The following is a 25,809-nucleotide window of genomic DNA, read 5'->3' on the forward strand; positions in this document are numbered from 1 at the left end:
GAAGTAGTATCTGGAGAAAGAACATATGGATGGAAAGCAAACTCCTGGGTGCAGAGCCACCCTCATGGCACTTAAAGTTTGGGGGCAATAGAGGGAGAGAGGTGCAGTGGTGTGGGAGAAAGTGAGTGGTCTTTTTGGTTTTTGGAGACAGGGTCTTGCTCCGTTGCCCAGGCTGGAGTGCAGTGGTGCCATCATAGCTCACTGCAGCCTTGACCTCCTGGGCTCAGGTAATCCTCCTACCTCAGCCTCTGGAATAGCTGGGACTACAGGCACGCACCACCATGCCATGCTAATGTTTGCATTTTTGGTAGAGATAGGGTTTCACTATATTGCCCAGGCTGGTCTTGAACTTCTGGGATCAAGCAATTTGCTTGCTTTGGCCTCCCAAAGTGCTGGGATTACAAGCGTGAGTCCCCACACCTGGCGAGTTGTTGTCTTGAACTCATTGTATCATTGGTGGCTTTGAGGTCATGCATATAGAAAATTCAAATAAAGCTTGAGATCCAGAGAAGCAGAGCAAGATGAGAGGGTGAGAAGCACAATTTGAGGAGGTGCTGGGTCGCTTAGTCTGGGTGCAACATCAGGGTGGCCACCTGGAGTGAGGTCTCTACGCTGTGCCTCTGGACCCTCCCTGGCTTAGCCCAGTCCCGGCTCTGCCACAGAGGGGATACACGTGTGGGTACCTCTTACACAGAACTGAATGAGAAATCGACTAGATCAAGGTAAAAGAAGTGAAGAGAGCCAGGGTGAGCCCAGAGGTCTTGTGATGTGTGGAGGTCTGATGGAGGAGGGTGAGCTAGCAGGAGGCTGGCAGAAACCTAGAGAGGTGGCGTAGAGAAGAGAGGGGAAGGGAAAGAGAGTTTAAGATCAGGGGTGGGGTGGGTGAAGGGGTTGACTGGTTAGTTGGGAAATGTGAGCAGATAACTGATCAGAGAGCACAGCACATAGTAATGGTCTGATGAGGAAACGGAAGATGGAAAGAATGAGCAGCTTGTTCTCAGTCGTCCAGGGGGAAATGGAAGGGGAGCTGCTTGGAGGAGCTGAAGGTGAAGGCCTACAGCCACCGTTGCTTCACTCTCAGGGTGTGGGGATGGGCATGGCAGGGGTAGCAGAGCCCAGGATACAGTAGTGGCTCAGCCATGCAGGGATGCAAAGCTGGGAGGCCTTGCCCCTTTGCCTGCAGATCCTCAGAGGTGACCTCTGTCTACAATGGGAGGTACAGCGCCCCAGTGGGTGCCCTGGAAGGAGGAGAGTAAGTGTGTGTGTGGGGGAGTGGCGCCACCTCTAGATTGTGTGCTATACCCCCTCACTTGCCTTCTCCAGGCCTCAGCCCTGTGCGCAGGGACAGCTCTGATTCATGGCTGGTTTTGTACTTGGGAAGGCTGCACCAGATGCCAGATGTTCCTCACGGACATCTGGCTGTCATTCCCCACAGCCTCACCAAAGCTGCCTCAGGGATGCACCAGTTCCCATTCCGGGAGCCCACCTCCACCAGCCTTCCAGGGAGGGCCATGGGCAGCCATGTCCAGTTCTGCCTCTGACCTGAGGCCCAGTGAAGGGGTCCTGGTCTTGCCATCTGCCTCTACATGGTGTTCAGGGGACCTGACAAGGTGGAGGGCTGAGCCCAACCCCTTGCTCTTTCCTGGGGGCTCCATGCTCCTGTTCCTGTGGCCTGCCTTTGCCACTGGCACTGATTTTGGGGTCATGACTGTGTGAGTTTGGCACAGACCACATGCCCAGGCTGTGTGCTAATGGAGAGAACGTGGCTGGAGGTAGCACAAATATATCACACCTTATCTTGTTTGCATGTCTTCCCTGAGAACCACAGACTAAAAGAGGCAGGATATGTGGGTGAGGAGGCATTCTGGGCTCATTCGGCTAGTCCCTTGTTTTCTGGGGACTGAGAAGGGAGATGGTTTATCCACAGACATGGAGTGACTTAGGGTCAATGCTGAGAGCAGGCCTAGCCTCCTGGGGCCCGTCATACCGTGTTTGTGACCTTCTCTCCTCTGACCTCTGCTAGGGAAGGCCTATCTTCTCTCCAGGGGCGGCGTGAAATATCTCTTCAGCCCTCCTCTGGATTCACGTGATACTCTTGCAATGTGCCACTCCTTTGATTTTATGCAGCTCCTTCTATTCACAATCCATGTAGGGAAGCAGGGAGGTGTTTTGCTTTGTTTTATTTGGTTTTTCCTCGCCTGCCGGCCTGCTCAGCAACCCTCTCACCCGGGGTCGAGCGCTGCGCAATAAAGACCCTGGGGATCTTCAACTCCTCCTCTCTGAGCCTGTAGAAGCTCAGGGTTTGGAGGGTAATGGACTGACTAGGTTTGGGGAAATGTTTTGCTTGGCACCCTCAGGTTCCATGGTCGGAATCTCCAGGGGAAAGCTGGACGTGGTGGGCACGTGCCTGTAGTTCCAGCTACTCAGGAAGCTGAGAACGGGGGATCACTTGAGCCCAGGAGTTTGAGGCTGCAGTGAGCTGTGATTGCACCACTGCACTCCAGCCTGGATGATAAAGCAAGACCCAGCCTCTAAACAAACAAAAAAAAAAAAGAAAAAGAAAAAAGAAAAAAAATTCCAGGAGGACTGTGCTCTGTGTGACTTGGAAGTCCTCCACATTGAACTTGGTGCTCTATGCACCTTCTCTCGTCCAGTTCCCATTAGAACCCTGAAGAGCAGATATTGAGAGTTTCCTTTGGTTCTAAAATTGAGCAGAGTGAGCCTTGGAGGGTCTGAAAAGGCTGGAGGTGCCACACACATAAAGCACAAGGCTTTCTCTCTGTTAAGGAGCAAACAGAACAGAGGCAGCAAGGACGAAGCCCAAAGAGATGTTACTTCACACTGTACTGATGACATCACCACCCAGGGCCATGACCTTGGGTCAAAGGTTTGGTCAAAGACAGAGGGCAAAGCCATGTGCTGTCATTCAGGGCCAGTTTTCCTGTAAAAGCCAATTATAACTGGAGGAGCAGCTCACGAAGCTATACCCCTCGGCAGGCAACCTCTATGGGTTTGGGTTTATGGGAAGGAGGTGCTGGGCCAAGTGCCCGGGGAGGAGGCCCAGTGCTGGCACGGTCTGGTGGGAGCTGCACCATGAGGCATCTCCACTTTATTGACATCTGATGCCTTATCTGTAAAACAAGGGGGCTGGACCGCAGGGTCACTCAGACTTTCTCCTGATCCTGAAGCTGAGTCTGTGTTGTCAGAACATTGATTCCAGAGGGAACCACTGTTCCCAGTTAACCCCTTGCAGCTCAGCTCAGCTTTTGCCCTTTTTGTGGTTGTTCCTCTCCACCCACTCCCAAGATTTTCAGGATGAGGTGGCAGATTCAAGGGGCAGGAGGGGCCTGGACATGGTGGGCAGAGTCAGGAGCAGCTCCAGGCCCCAGGATTGGCTGATTCCCTCTAAGCCTCAGGTGCCTTGCTGTGAAATAGGGAGACCATAGATGCCTGGGCACGGATCTGCCTCAGGGGCCAGGTCAGCCTTGAACGTCCAGGCGAAGCTGTGTCTGGCCAGGGCATGGAAGGTTGTGGTCATGCCAGGGGCCACACTGAAGTCCTGCTTGGCACTGGCCCGTCCTCATGTCCATCTTCTGAAGCTTCTCCCCAGATCTAGGGCCCATGGGGGCAGAGCTGTGGTGAGGGTGGGCTCTGAGTGCGAGCAGTGGCAGTGGACCTGGGCCCAATATCTCTGGGGCAGGAGGTGCGCAGGATGAGAGTGGGTAGGCGGCAAGCTGGAGGTGGGCATGGGGTCAGCAGATAGAGGTAGGGGCAGGCGTGGGCAGAGGCAGGAGTGCAGGCGGATTCAGCCTGGAGGAGAGGGGAGGAAGGGGGGATGCGGACAGCAAGGCCAGGAGGAGACAAGCAGGGAGAACCAGAGGGGCAAAGGTGGCCTTTCACCAAAGAAAGAGGGGCAGGCACAGGGTCGGGGAGAGTGGGATGGGGACATGCAGGACAGGTGAACACCCGGCTGTCCCAGGCACACCAACAGGGCAGGGGAGCAGCCAGAGAGGTCACTGGGAGCCCAGGGCAGGCCTGGCCCTGCCTCCAGCCCTGGGCCTGTTGGCTGGGGTTTTCCATGTCTGCCAGGCTGGGGCCCTCTTCCTTGTCAGGAATGTGTCCCTGGCAGTATGCCCTAGAAGGCACTGGCAAGAAGGGACCCACTGGGCCATCCTGGGAGTGTGTCCCACAGGCCGCCCACACAAAAGCTCCTCTCTCTCTGTGTCTCTCTCACTGCCTCTGTCTCTCTCTCTCTCTCTGTCCCTCTCTCTTGCTGTCTCTCTGTCTCTCTTTTTTTCTCTTGCTTTCTCTGCTTCTCTCTCTGTCTCTCTTGCTGCCTCTCTCTTTGTCTCTCTCTCTGTCTCTCTCCCTCTCTTTCTCTTGCTGTCACCGCTTCTCTCCCTCTCTGTTCCTCCAAGGCCAGCACCCCCACTGTAGAAACGCCCAAAAGCATTCACACACAAATGCACACGGGGCACATGCACCTAATGGTTTCACACAGTGAACAGAGCAGCCCTGCACACACATGCAGAGACACGCAGAGTCTGCTGGGAGCGCTCACACACAGGTGCAGTGACATGGCCACACCTTGACTGCTCTAGGGGAGCCTCGGGGTGAGAGGCACGGCTGGCGGGTGCAGAATTGCCATGCCCTCTTCATTCCTTTGCCATTTGTAGTAACTTCTGGAGCTGCTAATGAGCAGGCCCCCCTCCGAAGCTCTAGGCATGGCCCCCTTTTCTGCAAGTCCCCCACCCCAGTCCCCCTGTCCAGCTCTGAGCTCCTTCCATCCTGCCCCTGCTTTGTTTAAAGTCTCCCTCTAAGAAGAATCAAAGTCAGCCTGAGCTGTGATGGCTCCAAGGCCTCTTCTTCCACAGGAGGGAGGGCCGGAGCAGATTGAAGGACCCACTGTCCCGCACCCTTGACAGTGGGTGGCTTGGGAACAGATCAGAAGCTATGTCGGTGGGGACAGGTGAAGTTGCTGAAGCAGCTCTGCCTGGGGGTGGGGCAGAGGCTCCTCCAGAAAAGGAATTAGTGTTGTTCATGGAGCCCTAATCTAATGAGTAAAGCTGGGCTGATTCATAAAATCCTTTCCGGGCACAATCCTGGCTCAGAGAACTCAAGGGCATGGCCTGCTCAGAAGGTGGGAAGCTCCTTGTTCCTGGGGAGATTCAAAAAGGACCACTGCACAGGGGCTGTGAGTAGAAGGAAGGATTGCTTTGGGCAGGGAGTTTCCCAGCTGGCTTTGAAAGCTGTGGTGCTCCTGCTCCGATGCACAAGAGGCCCCACTGCACTCGAATGGGGAGGAGATGTTCAAATGAGGAGCTGAGAACACTCTGCCCCAGCCCAGCAGGCAGCAGCTAGGAGCATGCAGGGTCCCTGGAGCCACACTGCTGCTGCTTGGGATCAAATGCTGGCTCTGTCGCCTACCCGTCCTGTGACTTTGGATAAGGGGCTTTACCTCTTGGTGCCTTATTTCCCTCATTTATTCCAAACAAACAATAGCCATGAGAATTGCCACTTTATGGGGCTGTTAGAAGGATTCAGTTAATTGATATGTATGCAAAGTGAATTGAAAGATGGTTGTCACATAATAAGCACCATGTGGGCATTAGTTTCTGTGTGCCAGGCACTGTATTGGACATTTTTTCTTTTCTTTTATCCTATCCTTATCAAAATTCTGAGAGGTAGTTCATTATTTTATAATTGAGGAAGCTGAGACCCAGAAGGATGCTGGAGGCCATGCAAGGTCACACAGCAAGTGGATAGGAGAGCCAGCCTCTTGACTGCTGGCTACCTGAGTAGACCCATCCTCCCCTCCCACTATCACCGTCACCTCCTCCTTCATCACCATCATCACCATTGCTACCACTGTTGCCATCACCACCACCTCCTCCATCATCACCACTGCTATCACCGTCATCGTCACCATCACCACCATCACAATCACCACCACCTCTATCAAGCCATCTCTAGGAGAAGAGAAAGACAGAATCTGATGGGGTCTGGGAGGCCAAGGCTGGGGCAGAAGGCCTCTTAATGTAACTGGAATAGAAATAGGTAAGTATGAGAGCCAAAGGGATTGCTGTCCCTCTGGGGGCTCCAAAGGTGACAATTCTTGTTGGTGATCATCAGTCACGGCAGTGAGCAGAGACCCAAACAGTGTGCTGAGCAGGCCAAAGCAGAGTGCCATGGGAAGGGCTCCATCACCTTAGTTAGACCTGGCCTTGAGCCCTGCCTCTGCTACCTCCTAGGAGAGTAACCAGGAGCAGGTCACTCGTCCTCTTTGAGCCTCAGTGTGTTTGTGTCACTGGGAATGTCAAAACCCTTCAGGAAAGCTGTTGAGAGAATGAGATGGAATCCACTGAAATTCTGGGCTTCAGGAGGGCAGAAACTCTTGTTCTCTTGTCCTTTCTGTTCCCTGTGGCCTCCCTCGGATCCAGGTAGTGGTCATGTGCCAGCAGATAGTGGACGCCCAGGATGTGTTCACGCCTTCACTCCTCTGCTCTTTAGTGAGGTCATCAGCCTAATGATCATAACCTCCGAACAGAACACGAGCATCCCACAGTCACAATGATGCATTCCCTCTGTCCCCTGCACACACTGTCCTATGGCCAGACACCCTTGCACCATCATCCCTGCCCCTCACCTGCCATGTGACAGTCACAGGCACCATCTCTATCAAGCTACCGCATCCTGCTCATTTAAGGAGTTCTTAAGGGTCTCCACACCCTTGCTCAACAGATGGATCATTCTACCCCACACTGGTCTTGTGGTTCACCCTTTCCCTTGGCCATCTCCGCAGGTCACACTGTTGTGCGAAGATGGGAGATTGGGTGTCAGACAGACTTGGGTTGGAATTCTGGGTATTAATGAGTTCTGTTACTTTGGAGCAGTCTCTTACTCTTGTAAGTGTTCGTCTTCCCCTCTGAGAAAATCAGAAGGGCTGTTGGAGGTCATGGTGCATGAATGTGCTTGCTGAATCTAGGGATTCGGTAACTGACACGTCTTTCCTTTTTCTTTTCCTTCTTACACTACCACTGCCTTAATCCCAAATGTTTGGAGGTATTTTTCAACGCCGTTGAGCTCCTTGGAATAATGAACTTGTTGGTTTCGAGCTGAACCAGGTAACAATCAGTCCACGTGTTCTCTCAGGGTACCCCAACTTTGAAGTAGAGTAATTAGCATCTTGCTAATTTTCTTGGTGAAAATAATTTTTAAATCATTAAAGAGGGAGTCTCTTCTAATACATTTTTAAAAAGAGAGAGACCTGTTGCGGAAGCATTGGGAGTATGTGTGTTTTCCTGAAACTTCCCAAGACAGCTCCCTCAGGAGTCATTATTAGAGGACAGTATTAGAGGTTCAGACCGTCTCTGAAATGAGGAGTCAGGGGAAGAAGAGTATGGGTTTGACATAGTTGCTCTACCTGCTGTCTCCAGTTGCTGCCCAGCCATTCTCCCTGAACCTGCTCCAATGGGGCCCTTGTCCCATCATTCAGGGCACCAATGACCTGTAGGATGCCAAACCTCACCATAAATGCTGCCCCTTCTTTTTTGAGACCAGGTCTTGCTCTGTCACCCAGGCTGGAGTGCAGTGGTGTGATCTCTGCTCACAGTAGCCTCTCCCTTCTGGGTTCAAGTGATTCTCCGCCTCAGGCTCCCTAGTAGTTGGGACTACAGGCACGCATCACCACGCCCTGCTAATTTTTGTGTGTGTGTATACACACACACACACACACACATATACACACACACACACACACACACATATATATATATATATATATTTTAGTAGAGATGGGGTTTCACCATATTGGCCAGGCTGATCTCAAACTCCTGGCCTCAAGTGATCCACCCGCCTCGGCCTCCCGAAGTGCTGGGATTACAGGCCTGAGCCACTGGGCACAGCCTGTTTCCCTTCTCACTTGACATTTAAGAACTGGTGCCTTGGACTGTTCCCTGCTGTATGAAACACTCCCTCCACATACCCTGCGGACCTCCCTCTCCCTGGTTCTCCTCCCACCTCACTGGCCACCCCTTCTCAGTCTCCTTTGCCAGCTACTCCTCATCCCCCGCATTTCAATATTGGAGGCTGCAAGGACCTAATTTGCAGACCTCTCTCCTCTGTCTCATGTATCGCTGAATGATCTCACTCACTCCAGATGCTTTAAACACTATCTCTGCTCCAGCAACTTCCAAATGGAAAGCCCCAACCAAGCCTCATGCCTTGAAATCTGAAAGCCAAGCTTATAGATCCAGATGCTTGCTGAGCACCCAAAGGATATCTCACATGGAAAATGTCCACCACTGGACTCAGGTTCTGTGGCTCCAGCATTCCAGCTGCACAGGGCAGAGCATTCACTTTCTCAGACACTCCACATCTCATCTCCCTTCAGAGCCTGCCTAGTCTTTCAGGATAGATCCAGGGACTGACTACCTCTCCTCTCCTCTACCCCCACCACAAGGAACAAGCCACCATCATCCCTTCCCCCTGACCACTGTGGTGGCCTCCTGGCTGGTCTCTGCCTTCACCCCTTCCCTGTCACAGCCAGGCCCTTCTCCTGCTGCAGGGTGACACATCTTACCAGGGTCCATCAGCCCCAACCCCAGCCTCTGGCCCCTTCTACCTCATCTCACCATTGCTCTTCCCTTTGCTGACCATCCCAGCCATGTGTCCCCACTCTTCCTCACCTCCAGGTCCTTTCCCAGACCTCCCATCCTCCAATCCCTTCTTCCCCGAGTAGAGACATCCAACACTTCCAACCACCTGCTATGCCACCCTCTCTTCCATCCCTGCCTTCGCGCTTCCCCACTACCACCCCCACCTGCTATCATTACAGACATTTTGGAGACCCCGGTGCCTTGTTTGATCAATTTCCATCTTTTCCACTGGATGGCTGATCCTTGAGGACAGAGAGCTTGCCACTTTGCCATTATTTTATGCCCAAGATCAGTTCAGTGCCAGGTGCATACTGGGTGTTTATTAAACAAGAAATGAAGGAAGGTTTGGTCTCAGAAGGTCTGCTGGCTCTCACACAAAAAGGCTGCAAAGGCTCTGCTGCCCCTGAGCTCCCCTTGCTCCTCCATCTCCTCCCCATCGTCTCCTAGAGAAAGCTCCACACAGTCTCTGGTGACACCTACTGGTGCTTGGTTCTTGGGCCATTCCTGGGAGGGAAAGGAGGTCCGAGGAACCCTTGGGCCATTTGAAGTCATGGATGATGGCTGGCACCCAAAGTCCTTGTTGGACAGGTAGCACTTATATGTAGTAATGACCATGAGCAGCGCCTGCTGCTACCTAGCCTTAATCGCGTCCACCTTGCGCTCGTGGGCAGAGTGAGCTCTCCATTTCTCTGAATTCCAGACTCGGGCTTGGGCCACGAGGCTCTCCATGGCATGCATGGCATTTTCCCATTCCTCTCCTGTCCCTCTCCTCCTGCCACTGTAGCTGTGGGGCTTGGCCCCTCCTCACCCCCATGATAAACAAAGCCCCTCCAGGCGCAGGCTTTGTCCTGCTCTTCCCATGACTGGACTGGTTTCCTTCTTAGCTCTCAGCTCAGATGTCACTCACCTTAGAGCTCTTCCCAGACCAGCTTATCCAGCATCTGTCCAGTGTCCCTGCTCCCAAAGCCCCATTATGTCGCAGGCATATTTCCTCCATGGCAAAGGCTGCACGCCATGGCTGGCTTTCCTCTCTGTGTCGGCTTCTGTGCTGTTCTGCGTTGCTCTCTGCTTCCTCCACTAGCCCGGGAGCACCAAGAGGGCAGTAGCCACTCGCCTGTGTGTACATGTGTTTGCACTTGTTCCTTGCACTGAGACATATGTGCCAGGCACTTGGAAAATACGTGTTGAGTAAATGAAGGAATAAAAGAATGAGCACTTATTAGATGTCAGGTTTCATGCTGAGAACTTCCCATCCACTGTCCATCCTATTTAACCTTTAGGACAATCGTGGATGGAAAGGGGAGGGACTTTCACCCCTGTTTTTGAGTTTGGAAACAGACACACAGGGGGCAGCTGACATGAAAGAGGTGAGGCCTGTCTTACCCCAGAGCTTCCTCCCATCAACCTTGGGGCTCAAGCAAGATTCTTTCACATGGTCTTGTCTTTTTTTGGCTTCTCCGTACACTGGTGCACAGCTCACACTTGGCTGGGAAAGGAGAGATGGCCCTGGTAGGCCCTCACCTTGTTACTCTTTCTTGTGCCTCACCAGTCTCCAAACAAAGATAACTGCATCCCCAACTCCCATCAGTTAGCGCCCAGCTGTGCCAGAGCCCTACCCCTCATTCTTCGTGCTGCATCTTCCTGAGATAGAGAAAAGGAAGGGAAGGAGGGAGGTGGCCCTGATCCCCTGAGTCAGTGCTTGCAGCCATCAGCAGGTCCAGGGGGATTTTCCTTTCTGGCGATATTTTGTCTACCACATATTTTACAGACTTCCCATGAAACACTTGCATAAACATTTTCACAAAACACGCAGCGCCCTGTCCATGCCCTCTCTCCTGCCTAAAGGATCTGGGAGATGTGGATTGACCACCCAGAGGATCTGGGCCTTCTGGGGAGGCAGCTGGTGCTGATACACTCTGGCCTAGAGGAGAAATGCAAGCCAGTAATCTCCAGAAAGTTTCAGAACAGGTGGTGGAGGTGGAGCTGCGCATAAGAACCAGTGTCTGGACCCTGGGTTGTCTTCATCTTCTCACAAACTGCACACCATGGCCCTGAGATGTGGTTAATAACAATCTCCCTCCCCCTTTCAATTACTAGGAAAGTTACTTGCTCACCTATAAAATATGGATAATAGCATCTGCCCTGCAAACCACGAGGAGGATTAAATGAGAGCCTGTGTGTAACGCTGACACAGTATAGCCATTCAGCGGTTGGCTGGTTATCACAACCAATGTGGTTTCCAATGCGGAGATTGTGGATAGTGGTTAAGAGCTCAGATGCTTACATCTGACTCCCTGGGTTCAATTCTGTGCCTCTTGTCAGCTGTGTGATGTTGGGTAAATTACTTCACCTCTCTGAGCCTTGGCTTCTCATTGCATAAGCCAATGAATCCTATAGGTACAGAGTGAGGAAGATTCTTCTACAAGTCAAGACTGTTAAAAGGCAAAATGGGCTGCTGTAGAAAGTAGCAAGCTGACCATCTGCTGGTGCAGGCTTTGGAGACAGACAGACCTGAATCCCTATTGGCTGGGTGACCTGAGGCAGTTGACCTGGCCCTTGGAGAGGCTGCATCATGCAGTGGCCGAGAACTGGATACCAGAGCATCATGCTGACATTGCCACCTGCAAGTTATGTGGGCTTGGGCAGTTGACTAACTTCTTTATGCCTTTCTTTCTACAGAAAGAAGTTAGTCCCCCTTTCTTTCTTTCTGTAAATAATAGCACCTACCTCGTAAAGCCATGGTAAGGATTCAATTAAATGTGTTAATGTATTCAACATGCTTGGAACAGCGTCTGGTGCACAGCAAGCCACCTACATGTGTCTGCTGCTTATGGAGAGAACTACATCCCTCCCGCAGAGCAGTCAAGAGGCTCAGAAACAATCCACATGGCATTCCCAGTGCAGGACCTAGCCATGTGGGCACTCAGTCCCTGGGAGCCATGACAGTGTAATCCTTGTTAACATGATCCCTGGGCCCTTGTGCCTGGCATGTGTCTGTTGCCTATCTGAAATAGAGATGTGTGGAAAATTCCTTGGCTGGTCTTGGAGCAACGGAGGAACTGGACCTTGTGTCTGCTGGGCGTCCACTTCAGCTCTTCCCTCCTCCGCCTCTTCCCCTTCCCACTTGGATGTCATACATCTTGTCTGTGGTTAGCTGCACTCAGCAGCGGCTGCTGCGAGGTGATGGATGAGCCATGATTGCTTCCTGCCTGGTATCCGGCAGGCTGCCCTGGCATCCTTCCCTTGTTTCTACCGCTCCTGCTGATCTCCTAACATGGGGCCACCATATCTCTTCCTAGATGCTAGATTCAGGTAGGCATTTGTTCAAATACAGAGACATTCCTCCTATCTGACGAGTTTCTCATCTTGGACTCAGTTTTTATATCTGTGTAATGGGAACAAAATCTACCTCCTAGGATGGTTGTTGTGAGTTAAATCCAAAGCCAGATGATTGACCCACGCTGGGTGCTCAATAATTGCATGTACCCACCTTTCCCAACTGGAAAAACTCTTGGCCGAGAGCCAGGGGATGCCAAGGCTGTGTGTTCTGCAGACAGAACCATGGGCGCACCAATATAGAGCACGAGGACGTCAGACACCATGTTGTGCAAGCCCTTTTCCTCCCCTCAGGGACAAGCAGATGCCTCCCTTTTGCCATTTGGTAAACTGAGGGCGAAAATGGATGTGTTTTTCCAGAAAGACTGCAGTACATTCCTGGTGTTTTCCCTTAGAGCGGCAGCTCTGATCAATCAATAGGCTTCTGGTAAGAAGGAACCCACGCTGTGTGAAGAGATACCTTTTTTATCTTCAGAAGTCTAGAATATTCCACTTACCTAGAAAGTGAAGGAAAATGATTGTCAATGGGTAGACAATAAATGGACTTTAAGGAAGCAGTGTCTTTGTCATTAGACTTTTTCGTTTTTGTGTTCTCATGTTTTCAAAAAGGGAAATCAACCAGTGGACCAGCTAAGAACAAATTAAATCCACATTTTTAACTCGTAAGAACTTATCCTTGTCCTTAATTTAGAACTACTTCTTATGCTGCTCCTGAAGGATTACCTGAGAATTTCATATTTATTGGGATAGAGAAGATAACTCAGTCTGTATTTCCTTTACCAAGGAAATAATGCACCATTTCTCATCACCCTCCTTAACTGTCCTTTAGACATCCAGAAAGAGAATCTGACCTTCCAGCTGGTTACCCTGGCATATCAGTGAGGGCCACAGGAAGGAAATGCTTGCAAATTTGGAATGCACTCAACTGCAAGTAAAGAAAACCCATGTATGGTGGCTTAAACAAATAGAAGTTTTTTGTTTGTTAGTTTAGTTTTGTTTTATTTTTTAAATCTTATGCTTCCCACCTAGGATTGGAATTGCTGGTTTGATATTTCCTCCATTCTCCTAGACAGTCCCCCAAACATTATGTTTCACATGCAAAGGGAGAAGAAGGGAAAGTAAACTCACCACCCCATCCACTTATCTATTCCCTTACATAAAGAAAACCAAAAGCTTTTCATTAAGCAATCCTTTCCTTCATCCACAGCAAACTTTTGTTATTTGTTTCCTTGGCCAGCCCTAGCTGCAAGTGAGTCTGGAAAGGTGGGGAATAGAATAATCGTAATTGACTTAGACCAAGCAGCTACTGTGTTTCTGCTCCATGGGCTGACAACTCTGTCTTTCTGAACTAAGGTGGCATTTATTTAGCAATTAAAAAGTGGGAAATGGATATGGGGGCTGATAAGAAATGATGCCTGCTACACCTCCAGGGCAGGAGCCCGAGGGCCCATGAAATACTCTCAGTGGCTCATCAAAATCATAACAAACCCCATGCCTGGGAGGCTCCACATTCCACCAGTCAGTGTTTACTTCTCAGCTCAGTTGTCAGAAGTCATTTCTGCTCAATAACTGAAGGCCTGTTATGGTTTTGGAGCTAGAAAGACAGTGGCCATACAGAGGTGAGCTGAGGTCCAACCAGGTCTGAAGACTCCCAGTCCCTGGGGAGACTGGCATGCCCATTAGTGACTTCAGTATGGTGCCTTCAGCTCTCAGACACTGGGACCCGAGGAAGGGCTCCCTACCCAGGCTGGGACAAATGGAAACAAGCCCCTGGGGTTGTTGAAGGCTGAGCAGTCTCTAAGATCCAGGAGGAGGAGCCTTGGTAAGCATGGAGACACAATGACTCCCAGTAGCACTGATCCTTTCTTTCACTCACATGTTTGGAGTCTGTTCGTATTAGTCAGGCCTGCAATGCCCTGAAGGCAGGGACTAGGACATCTCTATCATCCACTTCTGTGACCCTAGAGCTAGCTCAATGCTTGGAACATATCTGGAGCTCATTAAAGAATTGAGTTTGAATAAATGAGTGAATACAGAAATAAACAGATCATTCTCCAAGATATGGGGATATCTTGGCCGAAAGGACATGCAGAATGGCTTCCAATTATAGGCTAAGAGGAGCCATGGATGCTAACCCTACCTCCTTGCCAAGCAGGTAAACCCTGAGGGCCCCACCATCCCTGGGAAGCCTGGCTGCAGGGCTATTTTGGAAGCCATTTGTTCTGACTTAACCAACTCAGCTGTAAACTGCCCCTTGAGCCTGGTGCATGTGTGAGGCTTAGTGATGGCCCCAGAGGGAATTTGCAGGTTGTTTTGAGAAAGATTCCTTAAAGCAATTTGAGCAAGTTCTACTATCTTTGAGTAGAATCTCCATCATTTCTGTGTTCGTGGTCCTCCCCTTGGGAAATTTGCAGAGATGATGTGACTCAATGGAGCAGCCTACTCTGAGTTCCAGCCGCCAGCCTCCAGAGATTTGCTCATCATCAAAGATAGATAGAACCTTCTGAGTCAACCCGTCTTAAATTTTAAACTCATTAAAATGACACGCAATTCCCAGCCTGTCTCTCTGGCAGGCTGCCAAACTTAAAGCAATTGATCGTCACCCCACAGCTGCCGCTGTCCTGGGTAGAGCTGTCTAAATATTGTGCTGTGCCTGCACCCGTTCCTGTATGTAGTGCTAGACAGACAGCTTGGTGCTGTTTCCAAAATAACCCCTTCCATGGTGCTTGTCAGACCTGGTGGTGCCTCTGAGGATAAACATTAAAAATACCTCCTTCCAAATCAGGAAAGATCTCATTTGTTCCCCTGCACTGAGACACTTATATCCTCAAATATGAGAACAGGCCATTGTATATGGAACTAATGGGGTGGTGGAGCTGCCTAACAATGTGTGATTATAATAATAATGTGTGATAACCAAATTGCTTCACGGGCAGGGCTGGGTCTTCAGGGAGGTAAGTGAGGTGCTTTGGGTGCTAAATTTATGAGAATACTGAATCTCCTTACAGCCTCTCAGTGCTATTGTAGGCATAATCTTGCCTAATCCTCAAAGCAGCCCTGTGACAAATGTGTGCGTTTTAAGGTCTCCCGTGCCACAGGTGCCCACGCTAAGACACACGGATTAAGAGACTTCTCTAAGCCACAGTGGTAGGCGGGAGTGCAGTCGGCATGGACTCAGCACATTAAAATTCAAAGTTAATGCTCTTTCCGAAATTGTTAGAGGGACTGAAAGAGTTCATTTTTCTTCCAACTTTTTATTATTTATTTATTTATTTATTTATTTATTTATTTTTGAGGTGGAGTCTCATTCTGTCACCCAGGCTGTTGTGCAGTGGCGCGATCTCAGCTCACTGCAACCTCCGCCTCCCAGGTTCAAGCGATTCTCCTGCCTCAGCTTCCTGAGTAGCTGGGGTTACTGGTGTGCACCACCATGCTCGGCTCATTTTTGTGTTATTAGTAGAGCCAGGGTTTCACCGTGTTGGCCAGGCTGGTCTCGAACTCCTGACCTTAGGTGATCCACCCGTCATAGCCTCCCAAAGTACAGGCATGAGCCACGACGCCCGGCCTTCTTCCAACTTTTTAGAAGTGAGGATTCATGAAGACTTTAAGATGTTTATGTAATATTGTATAATAATTTTTTATTGTATGACTTACTGAATTGCTTTTGTATAACTGAGTTTTACTTATTTGGAATTTGCCTTTTTATGGAACTGGACCTGAAGCTCCATTAGATGACTTATGGAACGTCTTTCTGGTCTGTCCCTGCACACAATTTCCATTTCATTGACATCCTACTGACTTGGAGGTTTCATGCTTTCCTAAATGTGCATGCTTTCCTAAATGAAGTTCCCTCTGCCTGTATCACCTTTTGGTCTTTTGCCTGTCTGGCTAAATCTTACTGTTCTTTCAAAAGGAATCTTTCTAAGAAAGCTTCTCTGTCCTCCTGCATTAGATTAGGTAGTATATCTGTGTCCTGAACCCCACAGCAGCAGGCACATGTATCTACAACTTATTCCACTTTGTTGGTAATATTGATGTCCGTGTCTGGCTCCCTCGGACAAGGCTGTGAATTCATTGTAGACAGAGACAAAGCCTTGTTCACATTTCACTCCGGTACAGAACACGGTATTTGCAGAGTTGATGCTTAACATATACACGGGAAAATGAAAACATGAGTGAGTGCAGAGACGCCAGCTGCCTCCGCATCTTCTCCAGGCATTGAACACCTCACATGCTGCAAGGCAGGGTGGGGTCTCCTGTGCTGTCATATTTCACAGGGTGACGATGGATCACATTTTCTCATCAGTCTCTGTTTCCTCTTGCTTTCCTCAGATGTGCTCTGTCCTAGCGTTCGTGTAGAAGGAGATCGCTTTAAGCACACCAATGGAGGAACCAAGGAAATCACAGGTAAGGAAAAACAGCAACCACACGCGCTGTCTTTGGTGTATGATTTGCTGAGCCTGAGCATGACCCTAGTCAATTCAGGGCGGCCTCACTGACCCTGTTCTTGTTCCCATATTTCACCAGAGTCCTGATAAAATGGTTTGAATCGTGCAGGTGGCAGCTCTCATCAAAGAACCATCCAACAGGAAAGAACATACATTCACATTTTCCATTTGGCAGGCTGTGGATATTCTATAGGAGTCACTCAATAATGCATGAGAATGAATGAGTTTGTAAAGAAGCTGGTGAATGAGTAAGCAAATGATTGGCAAAGTGAGCAAACGACTGAATAAATCAATGTGTTTTGGAGTGAAAGCGAGAGTGAATCAGAGTTATAAATATATGAGTGAATCAATGGGTGAGAGAACAAAGAGACACGTGACGACAGACCCAGCAGCAGAAAGAAATATCGCAGAGTCTCACCAAAGGCTGTCAGGCATATGACAGAATAGAAGGCTGCGAGAGTGCGGGGGACAGTCGAGGTGGCTCCCCACCATCCCAATAATATGGATCCAACCCTCCCTGTGGCTGGGCACCCTGCTCAGCACTTCAAATACATATGACAAAGAAGTTTTCTTCTCTCCCGACTCCCAACCAGGAAGCCACTGCAGGACAGCAGCCCTGCTCTTCTTGCCAATGACCCTGCGTTGGGCGTCCCTCCTCTTCCTCCTGCATCATCTTGGGTCCAATTCTAAGCACTTATGTGTCCCCATCCGAGCAGGGAACTATGTGAGGTCAGGATGAGGGTGTTCGGCAGGCCCTGGCATCCCTGCTTGTGTTCCAGGGACCTTGCCATGTCACTGTGCTCTGCTGTCTTAAAGATGCCGGCATCTGCGTCTTGTGCCTGGGGGATTTTTCTGGAATGGTGGAAGGCTGCTCTGCCTACGTGCACAGTGGGGAAAAGTTGCCAGGGAGTGAACAACCCAGGAGCAGCTCTCAACCAGCGACCCTTGGTATAGAAGCACCCCGGCTCTACTGCTCCTTGGGTGGGATTGTTCTGAAGTCCACGTTTGACCCCATGTCCCAGAGTTTCCTAGGGGCAGTCGTCCATCAGGGTAACTGGCTCATGCCATACTCTGTCAGCTGCTTTCTTTCCCTGAATCCTGCCTCTACTCCCTGCTCAAGCACCTCCCCAATAAACCAGCACTTTCAGAGGAAACCAGAGACAGTGATATTCTTCAGGTGGGGCACCTGGTGTGAAGCTGCTGCCCAATGGGGTGCTATCACTGTCAGGGTTTATTTGTCTAATACATGAGATAAAGGTGACTTTCATCTTCACTTTGTTAACTTAATTTCCTTGAAATAAGTATATTTATATCTGAGCTATTAGGCTGGTGCAAAAAAAATTGTGCAAAACGTTAATGGCAGAACCGCAATTACTTTTGCACCAATCCAATACTTTGCCCAAGGTGTAACACTTCTGGGCATTTTCACTTCAAGGCTCCTGCTTTTTGCCTTGGAAATCCCCAGCAAGGCTCTGGCTCTCGGATAATCTATTTTCTGTCCACTGGAGTGTGAATGTGTCTGCCCAACTTTTCCCTGAGACCCCTTCCATTGATATCCATCTTCAAAGCAAATTCTTACCTTATTGCATTATCTACCTGTGGCTTTGGAAGCTATGAGTCCTTCATAGCAGTATCCCTCAAGTAATTCATTATCTAACACACATATCCATAGATGGGAATCCTTATGACAGTAATGTGATTAATAAAAGCAATAGTAATAATGAATGCCTCCTGAGCACTTACTGTGTGCCAGAGGGTTTACATACATATCCTCATTTACCCTCATAGCATATGAGATGCATTCCTCTTTATTTTATATAAGATGCACTGTTGCACATTTTACAGTTGGGAAAACGGAGGCACAGAGAGACTGAGCCACTTGCCTGAGTTTGTGGCGGAATCAGGATTTGCATTCAGACCACCACTCAGCAAAGCCCACATTTGTCATTGTTTTGCCACATGGAGTGGCCAGTCTTGGAGCTTGGACTGTACAATGTGTATTTCTAGGTAACTGATTCAACAGAGTGAAGAAATGAAGTCATGTTTATCTTAAAAATCAGGCAAACTTACTCTGACCCTCAAAAGTTAATCTCTTTTTCTGTGATAAGAAGAGAAAAATAGGCTGTGTTGCCATGTAGATTCTGAACTCTTCCCCTTGGACTGGCCACCCCCAGACAGGCTGCCCAAGAGAGAGGACATAGCACTTTTGCTGTCATTGCATCTACTTGGTGGCTGGAAGAGTTAAAAGAAAATTGCACTTCCCTTGCTGCCACCAGGCCCATCCAGACCACTACTGTCTTTTCTCTGGAGTGTTATAGCATCTCTATAACCAGCATGTCAACCTCCAGCACTGCCTTCTTCCCTCCCCTTCATCAAGTGCTCTCTTTCTAAAACCTGGATTCCTTGGCTCCTGTAATCTAGTCCATGCTTCCTACTCTGCAGGAGAGGTTCTGACTCTTCTGTCCTAGCTTACTCATGAGTCTATTGGAATGCTTACTAGCCCCCAAAGATGTAGTGCTCCCCTTAGCTGATGATATTACCTCTGTGTGGTGTGCCCATTCTCACCTTATTCTGGCAGTGAACTCCTATTCATTCCCCAAAGCCCAACTCAACAGTCACCTCCAGGAAACTGCTTGAAGCCCCACAGGGTGATTAGTTGCTCTTTTTGCATTTTATTCTATTCTGAGAACTCCAATCTGAAGGCATTATAATTATTTGCTTCCCTGTCTACCTCCCCAGCAATTATATGGGCTGTTTGAGAGCAGGACTTGTTTGTACTTGGGCTTTATTCTATGTGTCTTAAGAGTAGAGGACAGTACCTGGCACTTAGGAGGAATGTGACAAATGTTTGTTGAATGAATGGATGGATATATGAATGAATTAGTGAAAATAAGAAGCATTAATCAAAGGATGAAAACATGAATAGTTGGATGGGAGGCTGGATGGAGGGATGTACAAAAAGATGGATGGGAGAAGGAAGAAAGGAAAGGAGGGAGAAAGCAAGGGTGGAAGGCAGGCAGACAGACAGACAAATGAACAAACAAATCTGTCTGCATCATCAGTAACTCAGAATGAATTTAAAGCTTTTTCATCATTCTATAGACTGAAGAATAGCAATTATTTTCTACTTAAGAATAATTCTGGCTGGGCACAGTGGCTCACGCCTATAATCCTAAAGCTTTGGGAAGCCAAGGCAGGTGAATTGCTTAAGCCCAGGAGTTCAAGACCAGCCTGGGCAACATAGTGAAACCTGGTCTCTACAAAAAATACACACGAAAAAATTAGCCAATTATGGTGGTGCATGCCCTATCTCTACAAAAAATATGCATGAAAAGATTAGCCAAAGCTGAGGTAGGCGGATCACTTAAACCCAGGAGGAAGAGGTTGCAGTGAGCTGAGATCACTCCACTGCACTCCAGCCTGGGTGACAGAGCAAGACCCTTTCTTAATAATAATATTGATAATAATAATAATAATAATAATAATAACAACTGATTCTTGCTGGGAAGATTTAAGTATGTGTGTGTGTGTGTGTACTCACACTTGAAAATGCAGGACTTTGAACAGATTTCTTAGTCTATGGCATATGTGGAAGATCCTTCCAAAGTGTCTGTTTGGTGACTGGGACCTCGATTATGGGCCCTCCTATGTCAGTCCACAGCCAGAAGAGTCTTGAGGCCTCCCCTCCCTCTTTGGAGTCTTCCTGGAAAAGAAATCACAGTGCCACCTGGGCATCCTTCAGTCTGTAGAGCAAATACAGTTTGTGCAGTTCTGAATGCACAGAGAACCTGCTTTATCTACCGTCTCCTCTAATTATAACCAGCCCCGAAAAACTGCTCCAGCCATGTTCAGGCTGAAGAGTGAGTTATGAAGAGATGGAGCCTCAGATTTGCCAGTTTAAATGCAGTCGGGTAATAGGGACAGCTTTTGTATTCTGGAAAAAATGCAGTCCGCAAAAGCCTCACCTCCAGGCTTTCCCATAAATGACTCTGGCTATTTTTAGGGCATATCTGGGCTGGGACTATGAGCACAAGGATGGGAATACACGTAGGAGATTGGAGGCATAGGTTTTAGATGGCCCTGCTGCTCACCAGCCGGACAGCCTTGGGTCAATCTTTTGACATCTCTGAGCCTTAGTTTCCTCACCTATGTAGCAGTGGATCCTACAGAATGTCTTCAAGAGTCCCTCTCAGCTCTAATAACCAAATGTTCTACAAATTCTAGCCAATAAAAGTGTTAGGCAACTTTTCTACAAGTTTAGCTACTTAATGCTTAAAGCATATGTTAGGCATGTGCAGGTCTCAAATTTGGCCACAGACATCCTGGATTTCTTTCTCTTCCCACTTGGGTCCCCCATCCAGATAGTTACCAAGTCCCGCCCATGGCAGCTTCTAAACAGCCCTCTAATTCAGCTGCTTCTTCCATCCCTGCCTCCTCACTTGCCCTCATCTCTCCAGGCCTACTCCTGGTTGGTCTTCTTACCCGTCCGTCCCCTGCTGCCAGAATGACCTTGGAAAATAGAAACCAGATGCTATTTATCCCTCACGTTAAAGCCCTCTGTGGCTCCTCTTTGCCTGAAGGAAGAAACCCAATCTCCCCGATGGGGCCGACAGAGCCCAGCCTGACCTGCCCCAGTCTACCCCATTCCCAGCCAGTGTACCCTCGCCGTGGGTCCTGATATCCCACAGTAGCCCAGATGCCTGTTCATGATTGCAACCTGAGCAGCCCACGCATCATCTAACACATAGGACGCCCATTACAGTGGGTCATGAATTCCTTAATTCTCTTCTTCTCTCCTTCCACAAACGACCCTCAAATTCTCAAACAGGAACAGCAAAAGCAGCAGGCATTTTAAGAATGGAGAAACAGATCAAATCATCCCTTTCCTCAAAGAGCTCTCCATCTACTGGAGGAGGCAGCCCCATAAACATAAGCTCTCTGCATCTTGCCCAGACCCATGGAAATTCCTAGAGGAACTAAGCCAGCTGGGCGGAGGGGCGGGGAGAGGGGGCGGTGTGAGGGCAGCAGCAAAGTTCCATCCAGGTCGACCTTTGCTGGATGAGGTGAGGAGCTCACAGTAGGTGCCTGGCACAGCAGGTGCAGCCAGTGACCTGGGCCATTGCTAAGGTCTCCTGACACCATGTGGTCCAGTGGCTTTCCTGGCTTCAGCGAGGTGCTCCCTCTATTTTTTGCATGAAACAATTGCTTTTTTTATCTCACAGTGCCTTGCATCACAGCCTGCTTTCCTCGGGAACATTTTTTATTCTCCTTCCCAGCCCTTATTTATTTTGGGCAATTTATCTTTTTTTTTTTTCTTGGTGCCCTTTGCTGCCACCTAGTTAATTCCTTGTTGTTCCAAGGTTTGTTGTATTCAACTCTTTGTTTTTGTTCACTGAAACCAATAAAAGTGGAACCAGAAAGTAGAGCATAGGCTTGCTTTTTGAAAACAAGTCTATTTCATATATTCTCTCCAGTATGACTGCTGAGGGGGAAAAGCAGATGAGGGTGTCAGTTTTTAGTGGTGTTTGATGGTGCTGTGAAGTAGAGGCCCAGCCCACTTTGCGGTTCCCGGCTCTGACTTTGCACCTCCCACTGCTGGGGCTTCTCAGGCCCCAGGACACTTCCAGACACAGGGGCTCCAATACAGGGGCAGCCCAGTGGGTTGTAAAAGGCCCCTCGTTATATGGGGCCCAGTCAGTTCCAACAGCTGCTCCTCACTGGGCCTGCTTGGGAGCCCAGAGCTGTGGGGACTCTTCATGCTTCTGTCTCTAGGTAATACTGAGACTGCAGCCTCCGGGGCATTGAGGCCCTGTTCAGGTGGGCTGGCGGCTGTGCCAACAGCAGTGCAGTGGGGAGATAAAGGAGAAGGGGTGCTCTCAGCTTGGGTTCGGCAAATGTTTCCCAACACCTAACTTAGGATCTCTGGGACTTCCCAGGACTCCCTCCTTGGTGGGCGTGGCGACTGTTCCCAGTCATGCACCCTGGAGGCCTGGTCCTTGTAACCAGAGTGAGAGAGATGGGGCTCTGGGGTCGTGGCAGAGCTATTGCCAGGGGATCAAGCTTCACTTGGGTCAACAGGTTCCCATTGTGGTCCCCAGGTGGGGACAGTGGGGTTGACTGAGGAACTCCTGGGTGTTGATCCCCCAGGTATTTAATCCCATCATCACACTTAGGTCTTATGACACCCCCGCAATAAATTATTCTCTCCATTTTTCCAATTACAGAAACAGGCTCAACAAAACCAGATGACTTCCTCAGTCTCCTAGCTGGAACTCTGTGTGGGAGCGGAGTGCCTTGGGCTGCGTTAAACATTGCTAATGCCCAGTGTGCATTGTACCTTTACCTGGGATTAACCCCATGGCTTTGAGTAGGAACTGTGGCTGTTCTGTTAACTCCTGTCTCCTGGCATACTGAACAAAGGGATTCTTCACTGCACAAAACTGCACATTCAAATGAACTGTTATGCAAGAAATGCAGTTTGACTGGGACTCCTTCCAGCCATGGCACAAATTGGGGGAAATATGATCAATAGTTTTTGGTGCTAAAAACACAAGAGATGATCCAATTGCACCTGAAATTCTCCCAGTTTACAGATGAGGAGACTGATACTCAGAAAGAAAGTGACTCAGCCAGGATCACAGGATGTTGGTATCAGGGAGACCCACCCACCTCTCCATGCTGCATGTTTGTCTAGAGCTTGTGAAGGTTTAGAGGAGTGATCATGCTCTCATTCAGGGCGAGGGACCCATTAGAGCATCCAGCATTTAGTGAGCAACTATTGTGTTTCAGGCATGTTCCTACACATTTTCTCATTTAAAACTCAAAGTGATTTTCCAAGACATGAATGTCTAATAGTAGAGTCAGAATGCATTACCACTGGCAGACAGGCAGACACTGTGCAGGGCCATTGTCCTGTCCAGGCCTGGTGACTGGTTTTTCCTTTTCCTTCCTTTCCCTTCCCCTTCCTCCTTCCCCTCCCCTCTCCTCCCCTCCCCTTCCCTCCCCTTTTCCTTTTCCTATTCCTTTTCCTTTTCTTTTTTCTCCTTTCCTTTTTCCTTTCCTTTTTCCTTTCTCCTTTCCTTTCTCCTTTCCTTTCTCCTTTCCTTTCTCCTTTCCTTTCTCCTTTCCTTTCTCCTTTCCTTTCTCCTTTCCTTTCTCCTTTCCTTTTCCTTTCCTTTCCTTTCCTTTCCTTTCCTTTCCTTTCCTTTCCTTTCCTTCTCTCTCTGTTACCCAGGCTGGAGTGCTGTGGTGCGATCTCAGCTCACTGCAACCTCTGCATCCTGAGTCCAAGCAATTCTCCTGCCTCAGCCTCCTAAGTAGCTGAGATTACAGGAACCCACCACCCCTGGCTAATTTTTATATTTTTAGTAAAGACAGGGTTTCACCATGTTGACCAGGCTGGTCTTGACCTCCTGACCTCAAGTGATCTGCCCACCTTGGCCTCCCAAAGTGCTGGGATTACAGGCATGAGCCACTTGCTTGGCCAAGTGGTTATTCTTAATGTCCCATTTGGTGGATGAAGACATGAGGTGCAGAGAGGTTAGTAAATTGCCTGAGAGCTGGCAGGGAGAGAAAGTGTGGGAACAGGGATTTGCATGTGAATTGTTATCATAGCCCTTACTTGTCTACTACACTGTCTATTATTATACCAATTTTACAAAACTGCAGAGGAAACAAGCCCAGAGAGGTTGAGGCTTGTGCTCAAGACCACACAGCTCATTAGTAGGACTTCACTCAGGATATCTGGTCCACGTGCTGAGTGTTCTCTCCTCCACACAGTCTCTCCCAGGGACCAAGCCTGTGTTACAGCTCAGAGTGAGACCTGTGTTCAGTTTGACAAATCTGCACTGTGGGCTGGCCCTGCAGGTCCCGAGGATGGGGGATCGGGTGGCGAACTCAGCAAGCCAGGTCCTGTCCTCAAGCAGTTGGCGGGTGAGGAAAGCTGGCCTCGCTCAGCCTGTGCCTAGTGGCGGCCTCTCAGCTGGATCAACCCATGCACCACAGGGGACCTCGGTTGTGGGACTGTGGGTGCCTGCTCCCTCCCACAAACCAACCATCTCCAGAGATGCTGAATCACTCACACTAGTGTGTGTAAACAAGCACGGTTTGGAGGGGTGCTTTTTCTATCTATAGTGAAGCTTCTAAATACTGTTCCCATCTTAAGGACCCAATATCATTTAACATTATATCATGAATTCCATTAGCCAGTGTGTGAAATGCTATTTAAAAATGACATAATGGCAGCTCTTAGTCATTTTCCGAGAACTTGACAACCTTAGGATGGCAAGGGGCGGGGAATGGTCCCATCCAAAAAGTGCAGGGCTTCAATCCCGGAGCAACCTTGCCTGCTCAGAACCCCCTTCCCAGACCATCGCAGGCCAGAGCAGGCCTCTACCTGGTAGCTTCCTCCCCGAGCACCTTCCCTGTCGCCCCAGCCCTGTTCCTCTCCAGTGCTGCCCCTGCTCACTGATTCTTCGTGCCTGGAATCGTACTGCACCTTTGCATGGTGCATTTCCTTATTTCCTGGGGTCCCCACCAGTTCCAGTTCTCCTGGAGCCAGGATTTTGTGTTGGTGCCTGCTGCAACCCTGGAGCTCACAGGGCTTGGCATATTGCAAGCTCTCAAAAAGATCTATTGAATAAATACATGACATCTATGGACAAAATTTAGCATTAGAGAATGCTGCAATTGTGATGAGAAAACAGTAAATATGAAAAGTGCTTTGTTGGTGATTTACTGTATGTCAGGTACTTTATGAAGAACTTTGTATCATTTAAGTCTCATAGCGATGAGGTACATTCTAAAATAATCCCCTTTTTACAGATGGAAAAAACCAGAGCTCAGAGATGTCAGGCAACCTGCCTAAGGTCACCCAGCAAAGTCATGGTGATTAGGATCACAACCCAGACCCGTCCAATTCTAATACTCAAACTTTGCATCAGGACTACCTGCTTCCCTCCCTGGCATTTCTTACACAACGCTTGGCGTGGACCTGGCTCTCAAAAGCATATACTGAATGAATAAATGATCTCTTTGGGCAGAATTTAGTGGTAAAAGAGGCCAAGAGGCTTCAATCATTATGTTAGTTCTACAAGTTCATTTCCTGTTTTTTTTTTTCTTTTTTCTTTTTTTTCAGTGGTGCCTTAGAATACTGGAAACAGTGAGGAACTCTTCCTAAAGTCTCATAGGTTAGGTGCCAATACCGAGAAGTATATTATCCCTGGGGGTGCACAGATGGGTTCAGCCTGGTGCCTGCCTTCAGCCAGCTTCCCTGTAACCTGCCGAGAGCTTTTGCCAGTGTCTGAGAGAGACAGTTTCAGGCGGGTGTTGAGTCACCATGTTAGCCTCCAGAACAAGTGTTGTCCTCA

At 49.1% G+C, this 25,809-nt stretch overlaps 1 protein-coding gene across 1 annotated transcript in view; it reads left to right on the plus strand.

Annotated features, from left to right (window-relative positions):
* COL22A1 (collagen type XXII alpha 1 chain) overlaps nt 1-25,809 on the plus strand; it is a 298,462-nt gene that overhangs the window by 21,873 nt on the left and 250,780 nt on the right. The window contains exon 3 of the mRNA XM_050800296.1: nt 16,326-16,400. Within this exon, the coding sequence (XP_050656253.1) occupies nt 16,326-16,400 (75 nt within the window). The remainder of the gene's footprint in view (nt 1-16,325; nt 16,401-25,809) is intronic.

The sequence above is a fragment of the Macaca thibetana genome, chromosome 8 (genome assembly GCF_024542745.1).
Source record: "Macaca thibetana thibetana isolate TM-01 chromosome 8, ASM2454274v1, whole genome shotgun sequence".
NCBI lineage: Eukaryota > Metazoa > Chordata > Mammalia > Primates > Cercopithecidae > Macaca > Macaca thibetana.